General features: G+C 42.1%; 1 protein-coding gene across 1 annotated transcript; it reads left to right on the plus strand.

Annotated features, from left to right (window-relative positions):
* The first annotated feature begins 16,349 nt into the window (after positions 1-16,349).
* LOC135509626 (uncharacterized protein C11orf96 homolog) lies at positions 16,350-18,663 on the plus strand. The gene has a single exon (XM_064930422.1). The coding sequence runs from the start codon at positions 17,391-17,393 to the stop codon at positions 17,772-17,774; it is 384 nt and encodes a 127-aa protein (XP_064786494.1). The 5' UTR covers positions 16,350-17,390; the 3' UTR covers positions 17,775-18,663.
* The last annotated feature ends 1,106 nt before the right edge of the window (positions 18,664-19,769 follow it).

Genomic DNA, 19,769 nt, shown 5'->3' on the forward strand with positions numbered 1-19,769 from the left:
CGCCCCCAGGTGGTGAAGGTAGGAAACAAGACATCCTCTTCGCTGATCCTCAACACTGGGGCCCCACAAGGGTGCGTGCTCAGCCCCCGCCTGTACTCCCTGTTCACCCATGACTGCGTGGCCAAGCACGCCTCCAACTCAATCATCAAGTTTGCAGACGACACAACAGTAGTAGGCTTGATTACCAACAATGATGAGACAGCCTACAGGGAGGAGGTGAGAGCTCTGGGAGTGTGATGCCAGTAAAATAACCTCTCAATCAACATCAACAAAACTAAGGAGGTGGTCGTGGACTTCAGGAAACAGCAGAGGGAGCACCCCCCTATCGATGGGACTGCAATGGAGAAGGTGGAAAGCTTCAAGTTCCTCGGCATACACATCACTGACAAACTGAAATGCTCCACCCACATCGACAGCGTGGTGAATAAGGCCCAACAGCACCTCAGGAGGCTCAAGAAATTTGGCTTAACACCTAAAACCCTCATAAACTTTTAAAGATGCACAATTGAGAGCATCCTGTCGGGCTGTATCACCTCCTGGTACGGCAACTGTACCGCCCACACCCGCAAAGCTCTCCAGAGGGTGGTGCGGTCTGCCCAATGTATTACCGGGGACAAACTTCCCGCCCTCCTGGACACCTACAGCACCCGATGCCATAGGAAGGCCAAAAAGATCATCAAGGACATCAACCACCCGAGCCACTGCCTGTTCACCCCGCTATCATCCACAAGGCGAGGTCCGTACAGGTGCATCAAAGCTGGGACCGAGAGACTGAAAAACAGCTTCTATCTCAAGGCCATCAGACTGCTAAACAGCAATCACTAGCACATCCGAGGCGGCTGCCTATAGACATAGATTAGGAATCACAGGCCACTTTAATAATGTTTCCGTATCTAGCATTACTAATCTCATATGTATAAACTGCACTCCACACTATTCTATGGTGTCTTAGTCACTTTTAAATTGTGTTTACATATTGCATCACCCATTTCATATGTATATACTGTATTGTATTCTATACTACACCACCAACTGTTAAACAGCCATCTCCAGCACATCAGAGGCAGATGCCTATAGACAGATTAGGAATCACTGGCCACTTTAAGGAAATGAAACACTAGCCACTTTAATGTCTCCGTATCTTGCATTACTCATCTCATCTGTATAAACTGTACTCTATACTATTCTACGGTGTCTTAGTCACTTTAATTGTGTGTAAATATTGCATCACCCATCTCATATGTGTATATTTTGTACTCTATACTATGCCACTATCTTAGTCCAATGTCGCTCTGACATATACAGTATGTATACACCACCGTTCAAAAGTTTGGGGTCACTTAGCTTTTCTTTCAAAAACAAGGCAAGTTCTATTTTTTTTGTCCATTAAAATAACATCAAATTGATCAGAAATACAGTGTAGACATTGCTAATGTTGTAAAAGACTATTGTAGCTGGAAATGTCTGATTTTTTTTTAATGGAGTATCTACATACATAGGCGTACAGAGGCCCATTATCAGCAACCATCACTCCTGTGTTCCAATGGCACATTGTGTCAGCTAATCCAAGTTTATCATTTTAAAAAGGCTAATTGATCATTGGAAAACCCTTTTGCAATTATGTTAGCACAGCTGAAAACTGTTCTTTTGAAAAGAAGCAATAAAACTGGCCTTTAGACTCGTTGAATATCTGGAGCATCAGCAGTTGTGGGTTCGATTACAGGCTCAAAATGGCCAGAAACAAAGCCCTTTCTTCTGAAACTCGTCAGTCTATTCTTGTTTTGAGAAATAAAGGCTATTCCATGAGAGAAATTGCCAAGAAACTGAAGATCTGGTACAACGCTGTGTACGACTCCCTTCACAGAACAGCGCAAACTGTCTCTAACCAGAATAGAAAGAGGAGGGGGAGGCCCCCGTACACAACTGAGCAAAAAGACAAGTACATTAGAGTGTCTAGTTTGAGAAACAGATGCCTCACAAGTCCTCAACTGGCAGCTTCATTGAATAGTACCCGCAAAACACCAGTCTCAAAGTCAACAGTGAAGAGGCGACTCCGGGATCCTGGCCTTCTAGGCAGAGTTGCAAAGAAAAAGCCATATCTCAGACTGGCCATTAAAAAGCAAAAGAACACAGACACTGGACAGAGAAATTCTGCCTAGAAGGCCAGCATCCCGGAGTCTCGTCGTCACTGTTGACATTGAGACTGGTGTTTTGGGGGTGCAATTTAATGAAGCTGCCAGTCTTTCAAAAACAATGAAATTTCCAAGTGACCCCAAACTTTTGAACGGTAGTGTATATATTCTTAATCCATTCCTTACTTAGATTTACATGTATTTTGGGGTATATATTGTGAAACTGTTCAATATTACTGCACTGTCAGAGCTAGAAGCACAAGCATTTCGATACACCCGTAATAACATCTGCTAAACACGTGTATGTGACAAATACATTTTATTTTATATTGATTTTGATTTTGATGAGGGCCTGTTTGGGTGTCAAGTAGTAAGTGAGTAAATCCCTTTCGTCCGACTCATTAAAGAGAAATTCTTATTTCCAGATTATCTTTTTGGTAGTAAGAGATGGTAGCAGCAACATTATGTACAAAATAAGTCGTAAGAAAAACAAGCACAATAGCACGGTCGGTTAGGAGCCCTGAAGCCCAAAATTCTGTTTTTGCTTTGTCATTATGGGGTATTGTGTTTAGATTGAGGGGAAAAAACTATTTAATCAATTTTAGAATAATGTTGGAACGTACCAAAATGTGGAAAAAGTCAAGGGGTCTGAATATTTTTTGAAGGCACTGTTTATACTGTATTCTACTGTATTTAGTCAATGCCAATCCGACATTGCTCGTCCTAATTGATATATTTCTTAATTCCATTCTATTACTTTTAGATGTGTGCATTGTTGTGAATCGTTAGATACTACTGCACTGTTGGAGCTAGGAACAATAATTTCGCTACATCCCCAATAACATCTGCTAAACATGTGTATGTGACAAATACAGTTGAATTTGATTTGATTTTCTGTGTGTGTGAGTGAGAACAGTACAGGTCTGGTCCGAGGTGAGGAACAGGCCACATTCCTGACCCAGCAGCTCTCGATATACACACACAAAAAAATGGGTTCCTATCGGGTTCTTTGGGAAGGGTGATGGTTCTATGTGGAACCATACTGACCCAACTTTAGAGTTCAGAAATAGTTATTTCCTCTTTTTATTGATAATTAAAAAATATAGGGGTGGCAGCTCACTAGAATATTTTGGAGTGTTTGCTCACAGGTCTTTTTGTGCAACCGGGAGTGAGAGAGTCATTCCAGTTGATCAAATCTGTTGTGTTTTGCCAGTACATGTTAAAAAAGATGGCCTCGTGTCAATTGAGAACAATTGTGTAAATCAGTGGTTCTCAATTTTCTCCTCAGAGACCTCAGCTGTTCCAGAGCTGACGCACCTGATTCAATAACAACCACCGTTTTAACAATGTCATATGGCTAAGCAGATAAAATAACCCTGTACTGTTCTACAGTTCTTTGTTGAACCTTTTGCGATTTGAGAATGGTTCTATGAATAACCGTTCTCCATAAAGGTTCTATAAAGAACCATTAAAAAGAGTTCTATACAGCATCAAAACGGTTGTAGCCATATCGGAAGCCTTTTTGTAGGAAAGGGTTCTTTATAGCACCATAAAGGTTCTATTTTAGAACCATAGGTACATGGTTCTTTAGAACGTTCAAAAAGGGGTTCTATATAACACCAAAAAGGCTTCCGCTATGGTTACATGCCAAATAACCCTCATGTGGAACTAAAGAACCATTTCTTTTTAAGTGTGTATACACGGTATTGACAGCATCCATCGCCATCGTAACCCTGCAAATGTCAGGGCACCAAGAAAGGGAGGAAGGGAAGGAGAGAGGGAGAATGTGTGTGTGTGTGTATAACACCACAGTAAAGAAACATACATTGTGTGTGGGGTCGTGTGTCCTCGATCTTATGAGTGTGTGTATATAAACGACGTGTGTGAGCTCCATGTAGAATGCATGTAAAGGGGCGGGATGATGGGGAGGGGGTAAGAAAATATAGCCCATCTATGGAGTAAGAGTTCCTTCAGAGATCAGACTCACCCTGGAAAACACCAGCGATCCACAAGATTATTTATAGATAAGGGCTCCGTGCCGGGGAGACATTCCCACGCTGGGGCAAATACCTTCAGATATCGTTCTAATAACATACTTAGATGCACTCAATTGACCTTACAGCCAATTTATTCTTGATCCGGCATCTGTGGTGATGGATTTCAGTCTGATCCTCTTAAAAGACTGTGCCTCTTGATAAAATGGGAATACGTCAATCTAATAGGATTTCTTTGTGGAGTTGCAAAATGCATTTTTTATTAATTGAAAAATAGTAGTAATTGTAGTTAAGAACAAATTCTTATTTACAATGACGGCCTACCAAAAGGCCTCCTGCAGGGACGGGGGCTGGGATTAAAAATAAAAATATAGGACAAAACACGCATCACGACAAGAGAGACACCTCAACACTACAGAAAGAGAGGCCTTAGAAAACAACAAAGCATGGCACCAACACAGTAGCAACACAACTTGGAACAGACAACAGCACAAATCAAAGTTTATTTGTCACGTGCGCCAAATACAGTGAAATGCTTACTTACTAACCAACAATGCAATTGTTAAGTAAAATCAAAAGGTGAACAATTGAACAGTGAAAAATAACAGTAGCGAGGCTGTATACGGTAGAGAGGCTGTATACGGTAGAGAGGCTGTATACGGTAGAGAGGCTATATACAGGCACTGGTTAGTTGGGCTGATTTGAGGTAGTATGTACATGTGTACAGATGATGTGGACACCAAGGAACTTGAAGCTCTCAACCTGCTCAAATACTGCCCCGTCGATGAGAATGGAGGCGTGCTCGGTCCTCCTTTTATTTTAGTCCACAATCATCTCCTTAGTCTTGGTTACGTTGAGGGATAAGTTGTTATTCTGGCACCACCTGGCCAGGTCTGTGACCTCCTCCCTATAGGCTGTCTCATCGTTGTCGGTAGTCAGGCCTACCGCTGTTGTGTCATCTGCAAATTTAATGATGGTGTTGGAGTCGTACCTGGCCACGTAGTCGTGGGTGAACAGGGAGTACAGGAGGGTACTGAGCACGCACTCCTGAGAGGGTCCAGTGTGGCAGATGTGTTGCTACCTACCCTCACCACCTGGGGCCGGCCTGTCAGGAAGTCCAGGATCCAGTTGTGGAGGGAGGTGTTTAGTCCCAGGGTATTTAGCTTAGTGATGAGCTTTGAGGGTACTATGGTTTTGAACGCTGAGCTGTAGTCAATGAATAGCATTCTCATGTAGGTGTTCCTTTTGTACAGGTGCGAAAGGGCAGTGTGTAGTGCAATAGAGATTGCATCATCTGTGGATCTGTTTGGGCGGTATGCAAATTGGAGTGGGTCTAGGGTTTCTGGGATAATGGTGTTGATGTGAGCCATTACCAGCCTTTCAAAGCACTTCATGGCTACAGACGTGAGTGCTACAGGTCTGTAGTCATTTAGGTAGGATGCCTTAGTGTTCTTGGGCACAGAGTCTATGGTGGTCTGCTTGAAACATGTTGGTATTACAGACATGTTGAAAATGTCAGAGGGCAAGTAGGTAGAGACAACAATACATCACGCGAAGCAGCAAAAGTCAGTAAATGTGTCCTTGATTGAGTCTTTGAATGAAGAGACGGAGATAGAATTGTCCAGTTTGAGTTTTTTTTTCAGCCCGTTCCCAGCTGCAGAGAACTGAAAAGAGGAGCAACCCAGGGATGTGTGTGCTTTGGGGAGCTTTAACAGAATGTGAAGGATGAGGGCTGCAGTAGATATCTCAGATAGGGGGGAGTGAGGCCTAAGAGGGTTTTATAAATTAGCATCAACCAGTGGGTCTTGCGACAGGTATACAGAGATGACCAGTTTACAGAGGAGTGTAGAGTGCAGTGATGTGTCCAATAAGGAGCATTGGTGGCAAATCTCATGGCCGAATGGTAGAGAACATCTAGCGCTCGAGAGGACCCTTACCTGTCGATCTATGAGTTACATCTCCGTAATCTAGCATAGGTAGGATCATCATCTAAATCAGGGTTCGTTTGGCAGCTGGAGTGAAAGAGGAGTGACTACCATAGAGGAAACCAAGTATAAATTTAACTTCTGAGAGAAACTTTCCTCAAGGTTTTACAGGATTGCAGATTTCCGGTTTATTCCTTCCTGAATCCGGAAATCATCCAAGTGGCTTTTCTGGGAAGTTTCTGTAATTTTGCCACCCTATTTCTCTGACATTAATTTGAATTCAATATTTATCAGGTGACAGCACACGATAATTACATTACAATTCCTTAAAGTTAGCCACACACAGATGGAGACCGTGAGAATGTTAAATCACACACAGGAAAGAGAATCGCTCACATATTGAAAAGAGGACATTGCTAAATGGTGTGTGAACTGAATCGACCCTTGTTCCCTAACCATCAACACTTGTCCTTTCATAGATTACAAAGGAAATAGGTAGAAAACTCTCTGCCAAGCCACATGGTAGACTAGGTGGTGTTTCCACCGTACTGTTGCGTTCACTTTCCACCCATTTTTGTTTTAGGTCTATGTGGCATTAAAGGAATACTTTGGAATTTTGACAATGAGGTCCTTTCTCTACTTCCTGAGAGTCAGATGAACTCGTGGATACCATTTGTATGTCTTTGTGTCCAGTATGAAGGAAGTTAGAGGTAGTTTCTCGTGACAATGCTAACTAGCATTGGCGCAATGACTGGAAGTCTATGGGTATCTACTAGCATGGGTCCTGGGCTAACAATTGGGATTGTTCCAGAGCAGGGCCTTTTGGTGGCCCCCCTCACTTTATGGCATTTATACTTTTGAAGTTAATTTCCTGCAATTATATACAATTTGCCACTGTTGCATAGAGAACATGTTGCAGTTTTAAAGGTCATTTTCAGCAATTCTACAAATTTGGCCATGGGGTGGAGAGAAACGGTAGCACATTTTCAACACGTAATTCAATTCTACTAATTTTGCCGTGGTGCAAAGATACATGTTTTTTTTCTCAGTTTTACAGCAAATTCCCTTAAATTCTACCCATTTGTCATTGAGTGGAGAGACATTTTTGCAGTTTTAAAGCTAATTCCCTACAGGTCTACACATTTTTTCCATAACTTATGCCATGTTAATTTGATATCTGAGTGAGAATGACTAACAAAATAAATGGAGGCCCCTGAATGGTATGCGTGCCTGAATGGTATTTGGCCATAGTTTAGATAGCTGGCTAGACTACCAACCCAAAAATGTGCTAGCTGACATGGCTAATTGAGTGACTGTCCGTGACAATCATAACGAGAGAAAAACTGCTGATGCACAGTCAAATTCTGAAATGACACCTGGTGTATTCTACTATTCCTATTCTCAATAGAGTAAGAGGGGGGTTGGGGGGGCTAGCAGCTGGCCCTGGTCCAGAGAGTGGCTTGCCTAGTTAAATAAAGGTTAAAAAATATTTAAAAAATCGAAGAGTGGGTCATACATTCTACTCGGAAGTGTTGGAAAGTAGAGGAGAGGAGGAGGAAGAGAGGGTGGAGCCCCTTAGAGGTTGGTTGGAGCCAAGGAGCCGTGAGGAGCCATGGAGCCGTGTGTTTATGTAGTTTGAACACATGCACGTGTGTGTGTGTGTGTGTGTGTGTGTGTGCTTTTGGTCTGGAGCTCATTTCAAAGGCCAGCACAACCTTGACAGGCTCAGGGTAGAAGTGTTGGATCTTTGTGCAGATAACTGATGTGTTGTGAAGTGTATAATTGAGCATGCCCTTTTTTCTTTTTTGACATGAGTTTGACAACATTAGGTTAACGTCCCCGCAAACATTTGCTCATTACATTTTTATCATACAGCAAGGACCTCTTTTGTATACTGTAGCTTACATATTACTATGACACGCAGACAGATTGACAAGCCTCTTCTGTCCTCCGGCCTTGGCGTGACATAACGAGTGAAAAACAATCCTCTCCCTCTCTGCAGTCCCTCCGCTCTGAGGATCGCCTCTATTGAGCCGTGTGACACTGCTCCCCCATAGACTGCTGTACTCCAACCATCTGGCATTACTTAATCTACCCAATGGAAAGTGAAAGGCAAGCCTACCCATGAATTAAAACACAGACATTTGTTTTCCATCCGCCCCGACGACCTTGTCGTCTTTAATGAGGTTTCATAGCTACGCTCTTAGATAAGAAGGCGCTATCTAGAAACCTAAAAGGGTTCTTCAACTCTCCCCATAGGAGAACCCTTGGAAGAATCCTTTTTGGTTTCAGGTAGAATCCTTTACACAGAGGATTCTACATGAAACCAAAAAGAGTTCTACCTGGAATCAAAAAAGGGTTCTCCTAATGGTGACATTCTAAGAACCCTTCTGTCTACGAGTGTACGCAACCAGAACTGTGTTCAAGATAGAATTGAGCAGTCCGAGACTCCTCTCGTTCCTTCTACTTGTTTTTACAGCCCCGTTACAAAACCTCATCTACATGCCCCATGTGCCAGATCATCATAGGAAAAACAATGTGCCACAGAGGGCACATTCAAGTCTTTCCCAACAACGAGCCTGTCTCTGGGCCAACACTGTGCAAACTGCTCATTCGTCTAGGAGCATGGGTGGATACAAAAGGAGTAAATCATATGCAGTTGCACACACTTGCGCACACACACACACACACTTGCGCACCCACACACACACAGATGCACACACAAACGCAAGTGCACACACATGGTCTTGCCGCCAAACAAGAATGTCATGTGAGTGTGATATCACTTGAATGGCAACTGGTGGCCTGAGGGAATGACCTTACTGCTGAGTTACCAAAAATAGAGCTGAGAGGTGTAGGGTGTATTTACGACTTTACATCGACATACACCCCTGATGTGTGTTTAAGTGAAGGGTATTGGTATACGGCAACCCAGTCTCCTTCCAATTCTCCTGAGGTCTCATCCTAAGAATACAGTACATGATGAAACCATTTTAGAACCTGCCGTCATTGCCATAACCCTAGGATGACATCAAAGCTGTAAATGTACTATCCATAAGGGTCAATGTCGTTGCAGCACTGACAAACTTGCCTCAGAGATGATGTGCCTCAATCCACAGGGTTATTGTTATCCGGGATCGTTGGGACGTCCATACCCTAAAGCCTAACCATAAGCCCTTACCTAACCCTTACCGTAACCATTTTAAATGTAAACTTCAATGGGTTAGGGACATCCCGAAGATCCCGGATAGCAAGTATTGAATCCACAGACACATTAGATCATTTTTGTTATTACCGCTATGCATTACAGTCAAGATGACGATACTGAAGGGGATGACAACAGCTATGCAAATACAGTTGAAGTCGGAAGTTTACAATCACTTAGGTTGGAGTCATTAAAACTCGTTTTTCAACCACTCCACAAATTTCTTCTTAACAAACTATAGTTTTGGCAAATCTGGTTAGGACATCTACTTTGTGCATGATGCAAGTAATTTTTCCAACAATTGTTTACAGACAGATTATTTCACTTTTAATTCACTGTATCACAATTCCAGTGGGTCAGAAGTTTACATACACTAAGTTGACTGTGCCTTTTAAACAGCTTGGAAAATTCCAGAAAATGTTGTCATGGCTTTAGAAGCTTCTGATCATCTAATTTACATCATTTGAGTCAATTGGAGGTGTACCTGTGGATGTATTTCAAGGCCTACCTTCAAATTCAGTGTCTCTTTGCTTGACATCATGGGAAAATCAAAAGAAATCAGCAAATACCTCAGAAAATAAATTATAGACGTCCACAAGTCTGGTTCATCATTGGGAGCAATTTCAAAAACCTGAAGGTACCACGTTCATCTGTACAAACAATAGTACCTAAGTATAAACACCATGGGACCACGCAGCCGCCATACCGCTCAGGAAGGAGAAGCATTCTGTCTCATAGAGATGAACGTACTTTGGTGCGAAAAGTGCAAATCAATCCCAGAACAACAGCAAAGGACCTTGTGAAGATGCTGGAGGAAACAGGTACAAAAGTATCTTTATCCACAGTAAAACGAGTCCGATATCGACATAACCTGAAAGGCTGCTCAGAAAGGAAGAAGCCACTGCTCCAAAACCAGGAAGAGAAAAAATAAATAGGAAGTTAAAGCTTGATCGCAAATGGGTCTTCAAAATGGACAATGACCCCAAGCATACTTCCAAAGTTGTGGAAAAAAGGCTTAAGGACAACAAAGTCAAGGTATTGGAGTAGCCATCACAAAGCCCTGATCTCAATCATTTAAAACATTTGTGGGCAGAACTGAAAAAGTGTGTGGGAGCAGGGAGGAATACAAACCTGACTCAGTTACACCAGCTCTGTCGGGAGGAATGGGCCAAAAATCCCCAAACTTACTGTGGAAGGCTACCCGAAACGTTTGACCCAAGTTCAACAATTTAAAGGCAATGCTACCAAATACTAATTGAGTGTATGTAAACTTCTGACACACTGGGAATGTGATGAAGGAAATAAAAGCTGAAATAAATAATTATCTCAACTATTATTCTGACATTTCACATTCTTAAAATAAAGTGATCTTAACTGACCTAAGACAGGGAGTATTTACTTGGATTAAATGTCAGGAATGTTGAAAAAAACAGTTTAAATGTATTTGGCGAAGGTGTATGTAAACTTCCGACTTCAACTGTATGTACTGCGCTGGGGGTTGCCTGGTGGACTCCTTGTGTTTGGCTCTGCGTTGCCATGCCAACAATGACATTTCCAGCTAGGGCCTAGGGACGTCCCTGACCCTGCCAGTTCCTATTTATCCATGGGTCGGAGGGCCAAATTTCACATATTTGTCCGCTTTGGAGAGGTGGTCTCATTTATGTTTATTTTTATTGAGGTCCATGTTCTGTGGGTTATATTTTGGTATGATAACCACATTCAGCTACCTCCGATGATGTTATAACTGCATTATATGTTATGACCCTATGCGGTTTGTTGAGCCAACAAGATTGAGGGTATTAAATATAATGTTTTATCTGGGAACAGTCTTCTCAAATGAAGGTAATTGATATGTAATTAACTTCATAATACAACACAAATTAAGGTATGAAACAATTGAAATGGCAATGACATCTCTATGGGCCCACCTTGGGGGGTCAAAGGTCATACATGTACACATTTTGGGGTATATTGAGTGTTGGGATGTGCTTTATGGTACCCTAGATGATAACTGTACAACATTTCCCAGAACAAGTAGACCCATTGAGAATGTTTTTTTAGCTATATTTTTTCAAGATGGTCGCCATTCACTTTAATGTGGCGTTTACTGCAATGATTTTGCATGTCCATAACTGAATAAATAATTGGTGTAATAAGACCAATAATGGCTTAAAATGTGTGTTACAATGAGGACACATCAAAATGATGGCCCACGTATATCAATTATATGTATTTAGCTAAATATTACCAGAATGCTGGTAAAATATGCAGAATGCTGTGCGAATGGCTTGATCTTGGAGCCATTTCAAATATATTGCATTAAAACACTGAAAATATTCTAGAATCATTCACTGATGCATGTTGATAAAAATTATACACAATATGATTCTATAAATTGTGTTAACGTCAAGAAATGTGACATGAAACCTGCCCTGTACATTGACCCTATGATATCTCATTGGAATGCATTATGTCCAGCAAAGAGATACAGCTTACCCATCCATAATGAGTGCACCAAACTTTACATAAAGCTAGGAAAAGTCTAAAAAATGATGCCTAGTTATTGATGATTTAACCATAGGGCAACCAGCTCTATTAGTTTGAATTGGATTGGTCAGACATTTGTAGTCTCGTAGGAACCATCCTGATCTCGCGAGCACACATTCTGTTTAGCGAAACAAAATGTGAACTTCTGAGATCAGGATGGTTCGTATGAGGCTAGGATATTTCTTTCAATAATAGGTGGAATATGCCTAATGATAACAATTTTTTTATATATAGTTGTGCAGATAACATAACCGAATTAGCCAGGTTTGCAAAATATATAATCTTTGTAAAATATTCGTTGCTCCCAAAAATGTTGATTATTGGGTCATTTGTATCCTTCATTTCTACATTTTATTTTCAATAACAAAATGTCGTCTGCTTTCAGTCTCCATATTTTCAAGCGTAGTGGTGGCTGCATCATGTTATGGGAATGCTTGTAATCATTAAGGATAAAAAGAAATGGAATGGAGCTAAGCACATTCAAAATCCTAGAGGAAAACCTGATTCAGTCTGCTTTCCACCAGACACTGGGAGATGAATTCACCTTTCAGCAGGACAACAACCTAAAACACAAGGCCAAATCCATGCTGGAGTTGCTAACCAAGAGAATGTTCCAGAGTGGCTGAGTTACAGTTGTGACTTACATCTATAATATCCCTGAAGGGATATTTTACTGGTTTGTAATGATTAGAATGATAATATTAAACCATATTGTTCAATATAAAATGTATATCTTGAAATCTGTCATACATTGCATTCCAACATAACATTCTAACAAACCACCTAATGATGAGGGTATCAACTTATATAGCTGGTGATTGGTGAAGTATTAAAGCCTTAGGTTTACAGCCTTTATAGATAGTCTCTACATGGAGAAAAATACATATTGTAGTATAGGGCCTACTGAAATATGTATTGGTTCGTGGCTGCTGAGGGTTGTCGAAGGAATGGTCCAATTGCTAAAAAGGCTGCATTTTTTTCTAATCACCAATTGCATAATTTCAACTAAATTTGTCAACCAGCCGCTGAACTAATGCCTAAAAATGTAATTCAATAACGTGTATGGTTGAAGGTTAGAGAGAATAATTTTAAGAATATTGATGGTCAGGGACAGAATAACTTATAATCACCAATGTTCCTTTTTATAGATCATTTGTGTTTGCAGTACCTACATTTTTGTGTTTTGGTGGAAAGTTTCAAGTTCCTTGGCGTACACACCACGGGCAAACTGAAAAGGTTCACCCACACAGACAGTGTGGTAACGAAGGCCGCTTCAACCTCGGGAGGCTGAATAAATTTGGCTTGTCACCTAAAACCCTCACAAACTTTTACAGATGCACAATTGAGAGCATCGTGTCGGGCTGTATCACCGCCACTGCACTGCCCATGACCGCAGGGCTGTCCAGAGGGTGGTGCGGTCTGCATAATGCATCACCGGGGGCAAACTAACTGCCCTTCAGGACACCTACAGCACCCGAACCCGATGTCACAGGAAGGCCAAAAAGATCATCAAGGACAACCACCCGAGCCACTGCCTGTTCACCACGCTATCACTTAGAAGGCTGGCCCAGCTATCCTGGAAGGATAATGACCTCACCCCGTCAGTAGAGGAGAGGAGGATAGTAGAGGATGCCTGGTTGTTCTTTAAAAGTAATTTCCTCACCATCTTAAATAAGCATGCCCCTTTCAAAAAAATGTAGAACTAAGCCCTTGGTTCACTCCAGACCTGACTGCCCTCGACCAGCACAAAAACATCCTGTGGCGGACTGCACTAGCATCGAATAGTCCTTGCGATATGCAACTTTTCAGGGAAGTCAGGAACCAATACCTACAGTCAGGAAAGCAAAGGCTAGCTTTTTCAAACAGAAATTTGCATCATGTTGCTCTAACAACAAAAAGTTTTGGGACACTGTAAAGTCCATGGAGAACAAAAGCACCTCCTCCCAGCTGCCCCATGGGGGTGCCACGGGGTTCAATTCTCGGGCCAAGTCTTTTCTCTGTATATATCAACGATGTCGCTCTTGCGGCGGGTGATTCCCTGATCCACCTCTACGTAGACGACACCATTCTGTACACATCTGGCCCTTCTTTGGACACATACAACTCTCCTTCCGTGGCCTCCAACTGCTCTTAAACGGCAGTAAAACTAAGTGCAGGCTCTTCAACCGATCGCTGCCCGCACCCGCCCGCCCGACAAGCATCACTACTCTGGACGGTTCTGACTTAGAATATGTGGACAACTACAAATACCTAGGTGTCTGGCTAGACTGTAAACTCTCCTTCCAGACTCATATTAAACATCTCAAATCCAAAATTAAATCTAGAATCGGCTTCCTATTTCGCAACAAAGCCTCCTTCACTCACGCTGCCAAACATATCCTCGTAAAACTGACTATCCTACCAATCCTCGACTTCGGCGATGTAATTTACAAAATAGCCTCCAACACTCTACTCAGCAAACTGGATGCAGTCTATCACAGTGCCATCCGTTTTGTCACCAAAGCCCCATATACCACCCACCATTGCGGGTATGCTCTCGTTGGCTGGCCCTCGCTACATATTCGCCGCCAGAGCCACTGGCTCCAGGTCATCAATAAGTCTTTGCTAGGTAAAGCTCCGCCTTCTCTCAGCTCACTGGTCACGATAACAACACCCACCCGTAGCACGCTCTCCAGCAGGTATATCTCACTGGTTATCCCCAAAACCAACACCCCCTTTGGCCGCCTTTCCTTACAGTTTTCTGCTGCCAATGACTGGAACGAATTGCAAAAATTGCTGAAGCTGGAGACTTAAATTTCCCTCACTAACTTTAAACATCAGCTATCTGAGCAGCTAACCGATGGCTGCAGCTGTACACAGCCCATCTGTAAACAGCCCATACAATCTACCTAACTCATCCCCATTTTTTAAAATGTACTTTTTTGCTCTTTTGCACACCAGTATTTCGACTTGCACATCATCATCTGCACATCTATCACTCCAGTGTTAATTTTCCAAATTGTAATTATTTCGCGACTATGGCCTATTTATTGCCTTACCCCCTCACGCCAACACTCTGTGTTGTTGTTTGTGTCGCACTGCTTTGCTTTATCTTGGCCAGGTCGCAGTTGTAAATGAGAACTTGTTCTCAACTGGTCTACCTGGTTAAGTAAAGGTGAAATATTTTTTTAATAAAAGGCGAGGTCAGTACTAAATGCTATTTTTTTTTAAAGATGAGATCCACTCAATAGAATGTAACAGTCATGTTCAATGACCATGTGAACACTCCAACTTGTCTCAACATTCCGTTATCAGCCTGCACACATTCTATTGCATCGACTTCCATACAACAAGACATATACAGGTGTCAAAAACATCAAACAGCTACTCTTTTTTTGGGGGAGGTTATCGTAAACTGAGCATACAAAACATTAGGACCACCTTCCTAATATTGAGTCGCAACCCCTTTTGTTGTCAGAACACCCTCATTTCGTCTCAATCACCAGATATCAACCCAATTGAACACCTATGGGAGATTCTTTAGCGTCGTTTTCCACTACCCTCAACAAAACACCAAATTATGGAATTTGAGGTCAAAGAATTTTGCCTACAAGAGTTCCAGACACTTGTAGAATCTATGCCAAGGCACATTGAAGCTGTTCTGCCGGCTTGTGGTGGCCCAACGCCCTATTAAGATACTTTATGTTGGTGTTTCCTTTATTTTGGCAGTTACATGTGGATGGGCACAAACCCCATACATCCATATACTGTGTGTACATTCAGTAGATGTGTATCTTTATGTTAGGTGTGTGTGTCTTTTACAATCTTTGTGTGTACAGTTTTTCTATACATTGTCTAAATTATGAAGTCAATGGTAAAAGCATAGAGAATTATAGAAAATGATTTTGATAGGAGCTCTATGGTTAAATGGTCCGACACATGCTCTGAAATCTTTGGCATCCTCCTGCATGTACTTAATCTGTTCTCTGCATGTGTGTATGTATTTATGTGGGGACCGCATAACTTATTAAAGAGCAACTGCCTCTAAAATCTTAACTCCCCATTTAGAAAACAGCCTAAGTGGCATTGATATGAGTCAGGAAAATTGATTCTACAGTCAAAATGGACCAAAAAAAGTGTAAATAGGATCATTTATCATTTGTTTATCAGTCTCGTCCAAAACTGAGTTATGTGGTCGTGACTGCAACACAACTTAAATGAAGGTTGGGTTTGTTTCAATCCTGCCCACGTGCCCACAGGTAATCATCAATTTGGAGTGCAGCTGAACGCGACCCAATCGCAAAGCATGGTAAATCCAGACCCGGAGATTGTCCAAAATCAAACCAATTTTGCCACGGTCGCACACCAGCCGGCTGAACCTAATTGGCTAAATCATTTGTGTAACTCTTCCCACCTGCGAACACACACAAGAGACACACACATCAAAACACTTCCCAAAACCAACTCAGTCATGGCCGCTAGCATTTCTTAATGAACCAAATCTAAAATGAAGCCAAATCAGGAAGTACAGTTGCCTTTAATGCCACTGTTTATCTTTGCTTGTTAGCATACATATAAGCACAGGTAATTAGCTACATGTTTCCCTCAACAATTTGGAAGAGTAACAGCTCATGCCCCTCTAGGACCCTCAACCTCTAAATCTTTTGGTTTATTTCAGTCTCCCCTTTACTCTCATTCGTTCCCACTCTCCACCCAACCATCCCGCTCTCTCTCTTTCTCTCTCTCGCTCTCTACCACACGGCACACCCATCTTTCTCTTACTCCTCTCTCACTTCATCTCTGTCTATTTAGGGAGACTGACTCTGGGCAACTGCTATGGAAGCTGGAACGATGACTGAGAAGGAGCGATTTGATTTTGGCACAGAGAGAGATAGGGTTTCCACTAGATAATACATCCACAAAGTCAAAATGTGTTCTATCGTAAAAATTATTGAAAACAAACATTTTCTTTTTGGTCTTCATTTAAGGTTAAAGTTAGGCATAAGGTTAGTAGAGTGGTTAAGGTAAGGGTTAAGGTTAGGTTTAAAAATCAGATTTTAAGAAGAGAAATTGTAGAAATAGGCAGGTTTATGGCATTGCGGCTGTGTTAACTAGTGACGACTGAGCCCAAGAGGGAAGGGGGTGGAGTAGTAAAGTTGAGTGGGTAGTGAGACGACGCTATAAAAGCCGGTGCCGGAGCTGTCTGTGTCAGTAGCACTCGCTGAACTGAGGCAGATACAGCGACATAGAGAAACAACAACAAGAAGGAGGAACAGCTTACAGCACGAGTGGACATATGTAGCAACCTCCGCTCGCACAGGCTCTGCAGTACTGACAAGGACTCAAAGATTAGAGAATTGGAAAAAAGAGGCCGACATCTGATACAGCAGCTCTTTGGTACAGACACAGAGTTTCATCATCCAGGACTTTGGGAGATTTTGGTATGGTTAAGAGAAGTTTGCTTCACCGTCTTTCCTGAGAAAGAGCATCTAACAATAGAGGAGGCACCAAAGAGAGAGAGAGAGAGAGGGAGAACTGTGGGACAATAGCATACGAAGGAGCAAAACAACTGCTTTTTCCACCTGCTTTCACACCCAGTGTTCAACACATGGCTGCTGTCCGTCAGATGCCCATGGAGACCCAGGGCTTCCACCACATGCTACCTGCCCATCTTCTCTCCTCGACCATGGAGGAGTTCCCCCAGCAGCTCCCCGTCCCCAAGGGGCACGCCCGAGGCAAGAGCCGCCCCCGCCGGGCCCGCGAGGCCCGCTTCAAGACCCAGCCCGTCACCTTCGCCGAGATCACCGAGGTGGAGGAGGAGGGCGCCTCGCCCCTGGAAGAGGAGAGGGCACGCCGGTCTTTCCTGCAGTCCCTGGAGAACCTTCGCCGGAGCACGCAGGCGCTCTACTGTCCGACGACTGGTCGACGCACGCCCACGGCCACGGCCACACAGCAAAGCCTGGACTCTAGTGACTCTGACTCTGCTCATTGACGGGCAGGACCTGAGGAGAAGTGGAGAAGTGTACGCACCCTGCCTGACACTGGCACAAGCCCCTTTTCCCTTACAATTCTGCTTCACACAGGGGCCCAATGAATTAAACTGAACTGATATCCAAGCTGCTCCTGTGCATATAGGCCATTCTCCTTGAAAATATATGTTTCCACATTCACATATAATAGCATACCAATATATGTGGCTACGGTATGCATTTGACACATTTTTGTAAAGAACGCTACCCTGTAATATATATCACTGGCTGGTTATATTGCTAATGCCTCTTAGAGAAGCTAAGTGTAGAATATAAGCTATGATGCAGTGTTGAATACACCATTTCAGAGCTATTCTTCTTCAGATATATTCCTTTTCTACTGGCGAGAACTTCAGGCCCGGAGGGGCTTTGAACTTGAAATGTGTTAAATGTGGAATGTCTTTGTCCTTTCTTTTATATAAAAGGATGGAAACAATGTTGTTTTTCTATGTTGTACTTGTTTTCTAATTCTGCTTCAAACAGATTCTCCAAGTGCAGTCGTGATTGAAAGAGACAGCTCATTCAGATTTGACTGACTGAACTATGGAAAGATACTCAATGCTAACTGAAGTTAGGAGTTACTTTGCAATGTTATGGCACTGCTCTTATTTCTATGTTAAGCTCCAGAGCTAGCGAATGCCACTCACAAAAATGCCTTTCCAGATGTGAAAATATTTATTCTCTTATTTTGTTTGTAACAGCAAATCTACAAATATTATTTTGTCGTTGACTCGTATGACTTCTAAAGTCACACTTGATTTCTAAGATGAATATCTTTTTTTTTTTTTTTTACATTGTTTTACATCCAAATTTGTTAGTATGCTTCAAGTGTAATAAATATTTGCAACGATATCCACCTGTTTTCTCTTTTGCTCACATGCGAACACTTGAAGATAGACTGTAGAAGTTAGTTGTTAATTAGTTACATAACATTTTGGTTTGAATGTTAGCTGAATGGTTCATATTATGATCTAATAGGAATCAATCTATTACCTCATGAGAGAATAGGATAGGATATGAATGTATTTCTGTCCATTTAGGGGACCCCTTTTGTCTCAGGAACAGCCCCAGAATCAAAGGTTCTGCATACGGCCTCTTTCAACAGGTGCATAGCTTTTTTTCACGCAAATGCACATCCTTAAATCACATCTCTCTGCACATATTTCTGCCACGTTCCAAACTCCTCTGGTCTGGTTCATATATAAACACTCAACTGGGGAACTTGACCTTCTTCTTCACGCTCACTGGCTTCATGACGCACTTAAATCATGTTCAGCTTGCGTCAGCAAGCAAAACCATAACAAAACCCTGCTGGAAGGATAGTGTCCTCTTGAGTTTTCATGAAACCTTCAGCTGTCCCTTGGAGACCTATTGATGACGGGAGCTACAGATAGTACCAGGGTGCTGGCAGGGTACATAAGCGCCCAGGTGAAATAAAATATTAACATATTCAGTTTGTATCTTCCAGTTACTGTAGCTGCCTCCTAAACATCAACAGGCAGTACTAGTTATGCAACAAGTGCAAATATAAATCACAAATAAAGTTCCTGGAGATCATAGCGATCTGATTCCCCCTTCTGTCTGAACTTGGAATATTCCTATTACCGCAACCTGGGCTCAGGGCATTTTGTATTATTCTGTAAGGATATCAAGACACTCCTGTTGGTAGGATATATTACGTTTCGTATGGTACGTATTCATTTGTGAATGTCCATCACCCATTTAGTATGTTAAGCTAAGAATTACAATTCACACTATATGTTACACATTTGCAAAACATACAATATGTTACGAATTTGCAAAAACGTGTTATATGTTATGGGCCACTGACTCTTAAAAGTGACAGGCAAAGGCTTCCCTGTTTTTCCAAACCTTTCTTTATACAACAGCTAAATGCGCCATAAAATGATCTGAAGTAATATGTTGGTCAGGGTAGATTTTGTATCCTTGGTATAAGA

Source organism: Oncorhynchus masou, chromosome 22 (genome assembly GCF_036934945.1).
Source record: "Oncorhynchus masou masou isolate Uvic2021 chromosome 22, UVic_Omas_1.1, whole genome shotgun sequence".
Classification (NCBI taxonomy): domain Eukaryota; kingdom Metazoa; phylum Chordata; class Actinopteri; order Salmoniformes; family Salmonidae; genus Oncorhynchus; species Oncorhynchus masou.

Bases quoted from the DNA above. Each gene is read 5' to 3' on its own strand.
- LOC135509626 (XM_064930422.1), top strand. From the start codon at position 17,391: ATGGCTGCTGTCCGTCAGATGCCCATGGAGACCCAGGGCTTCCACCAC.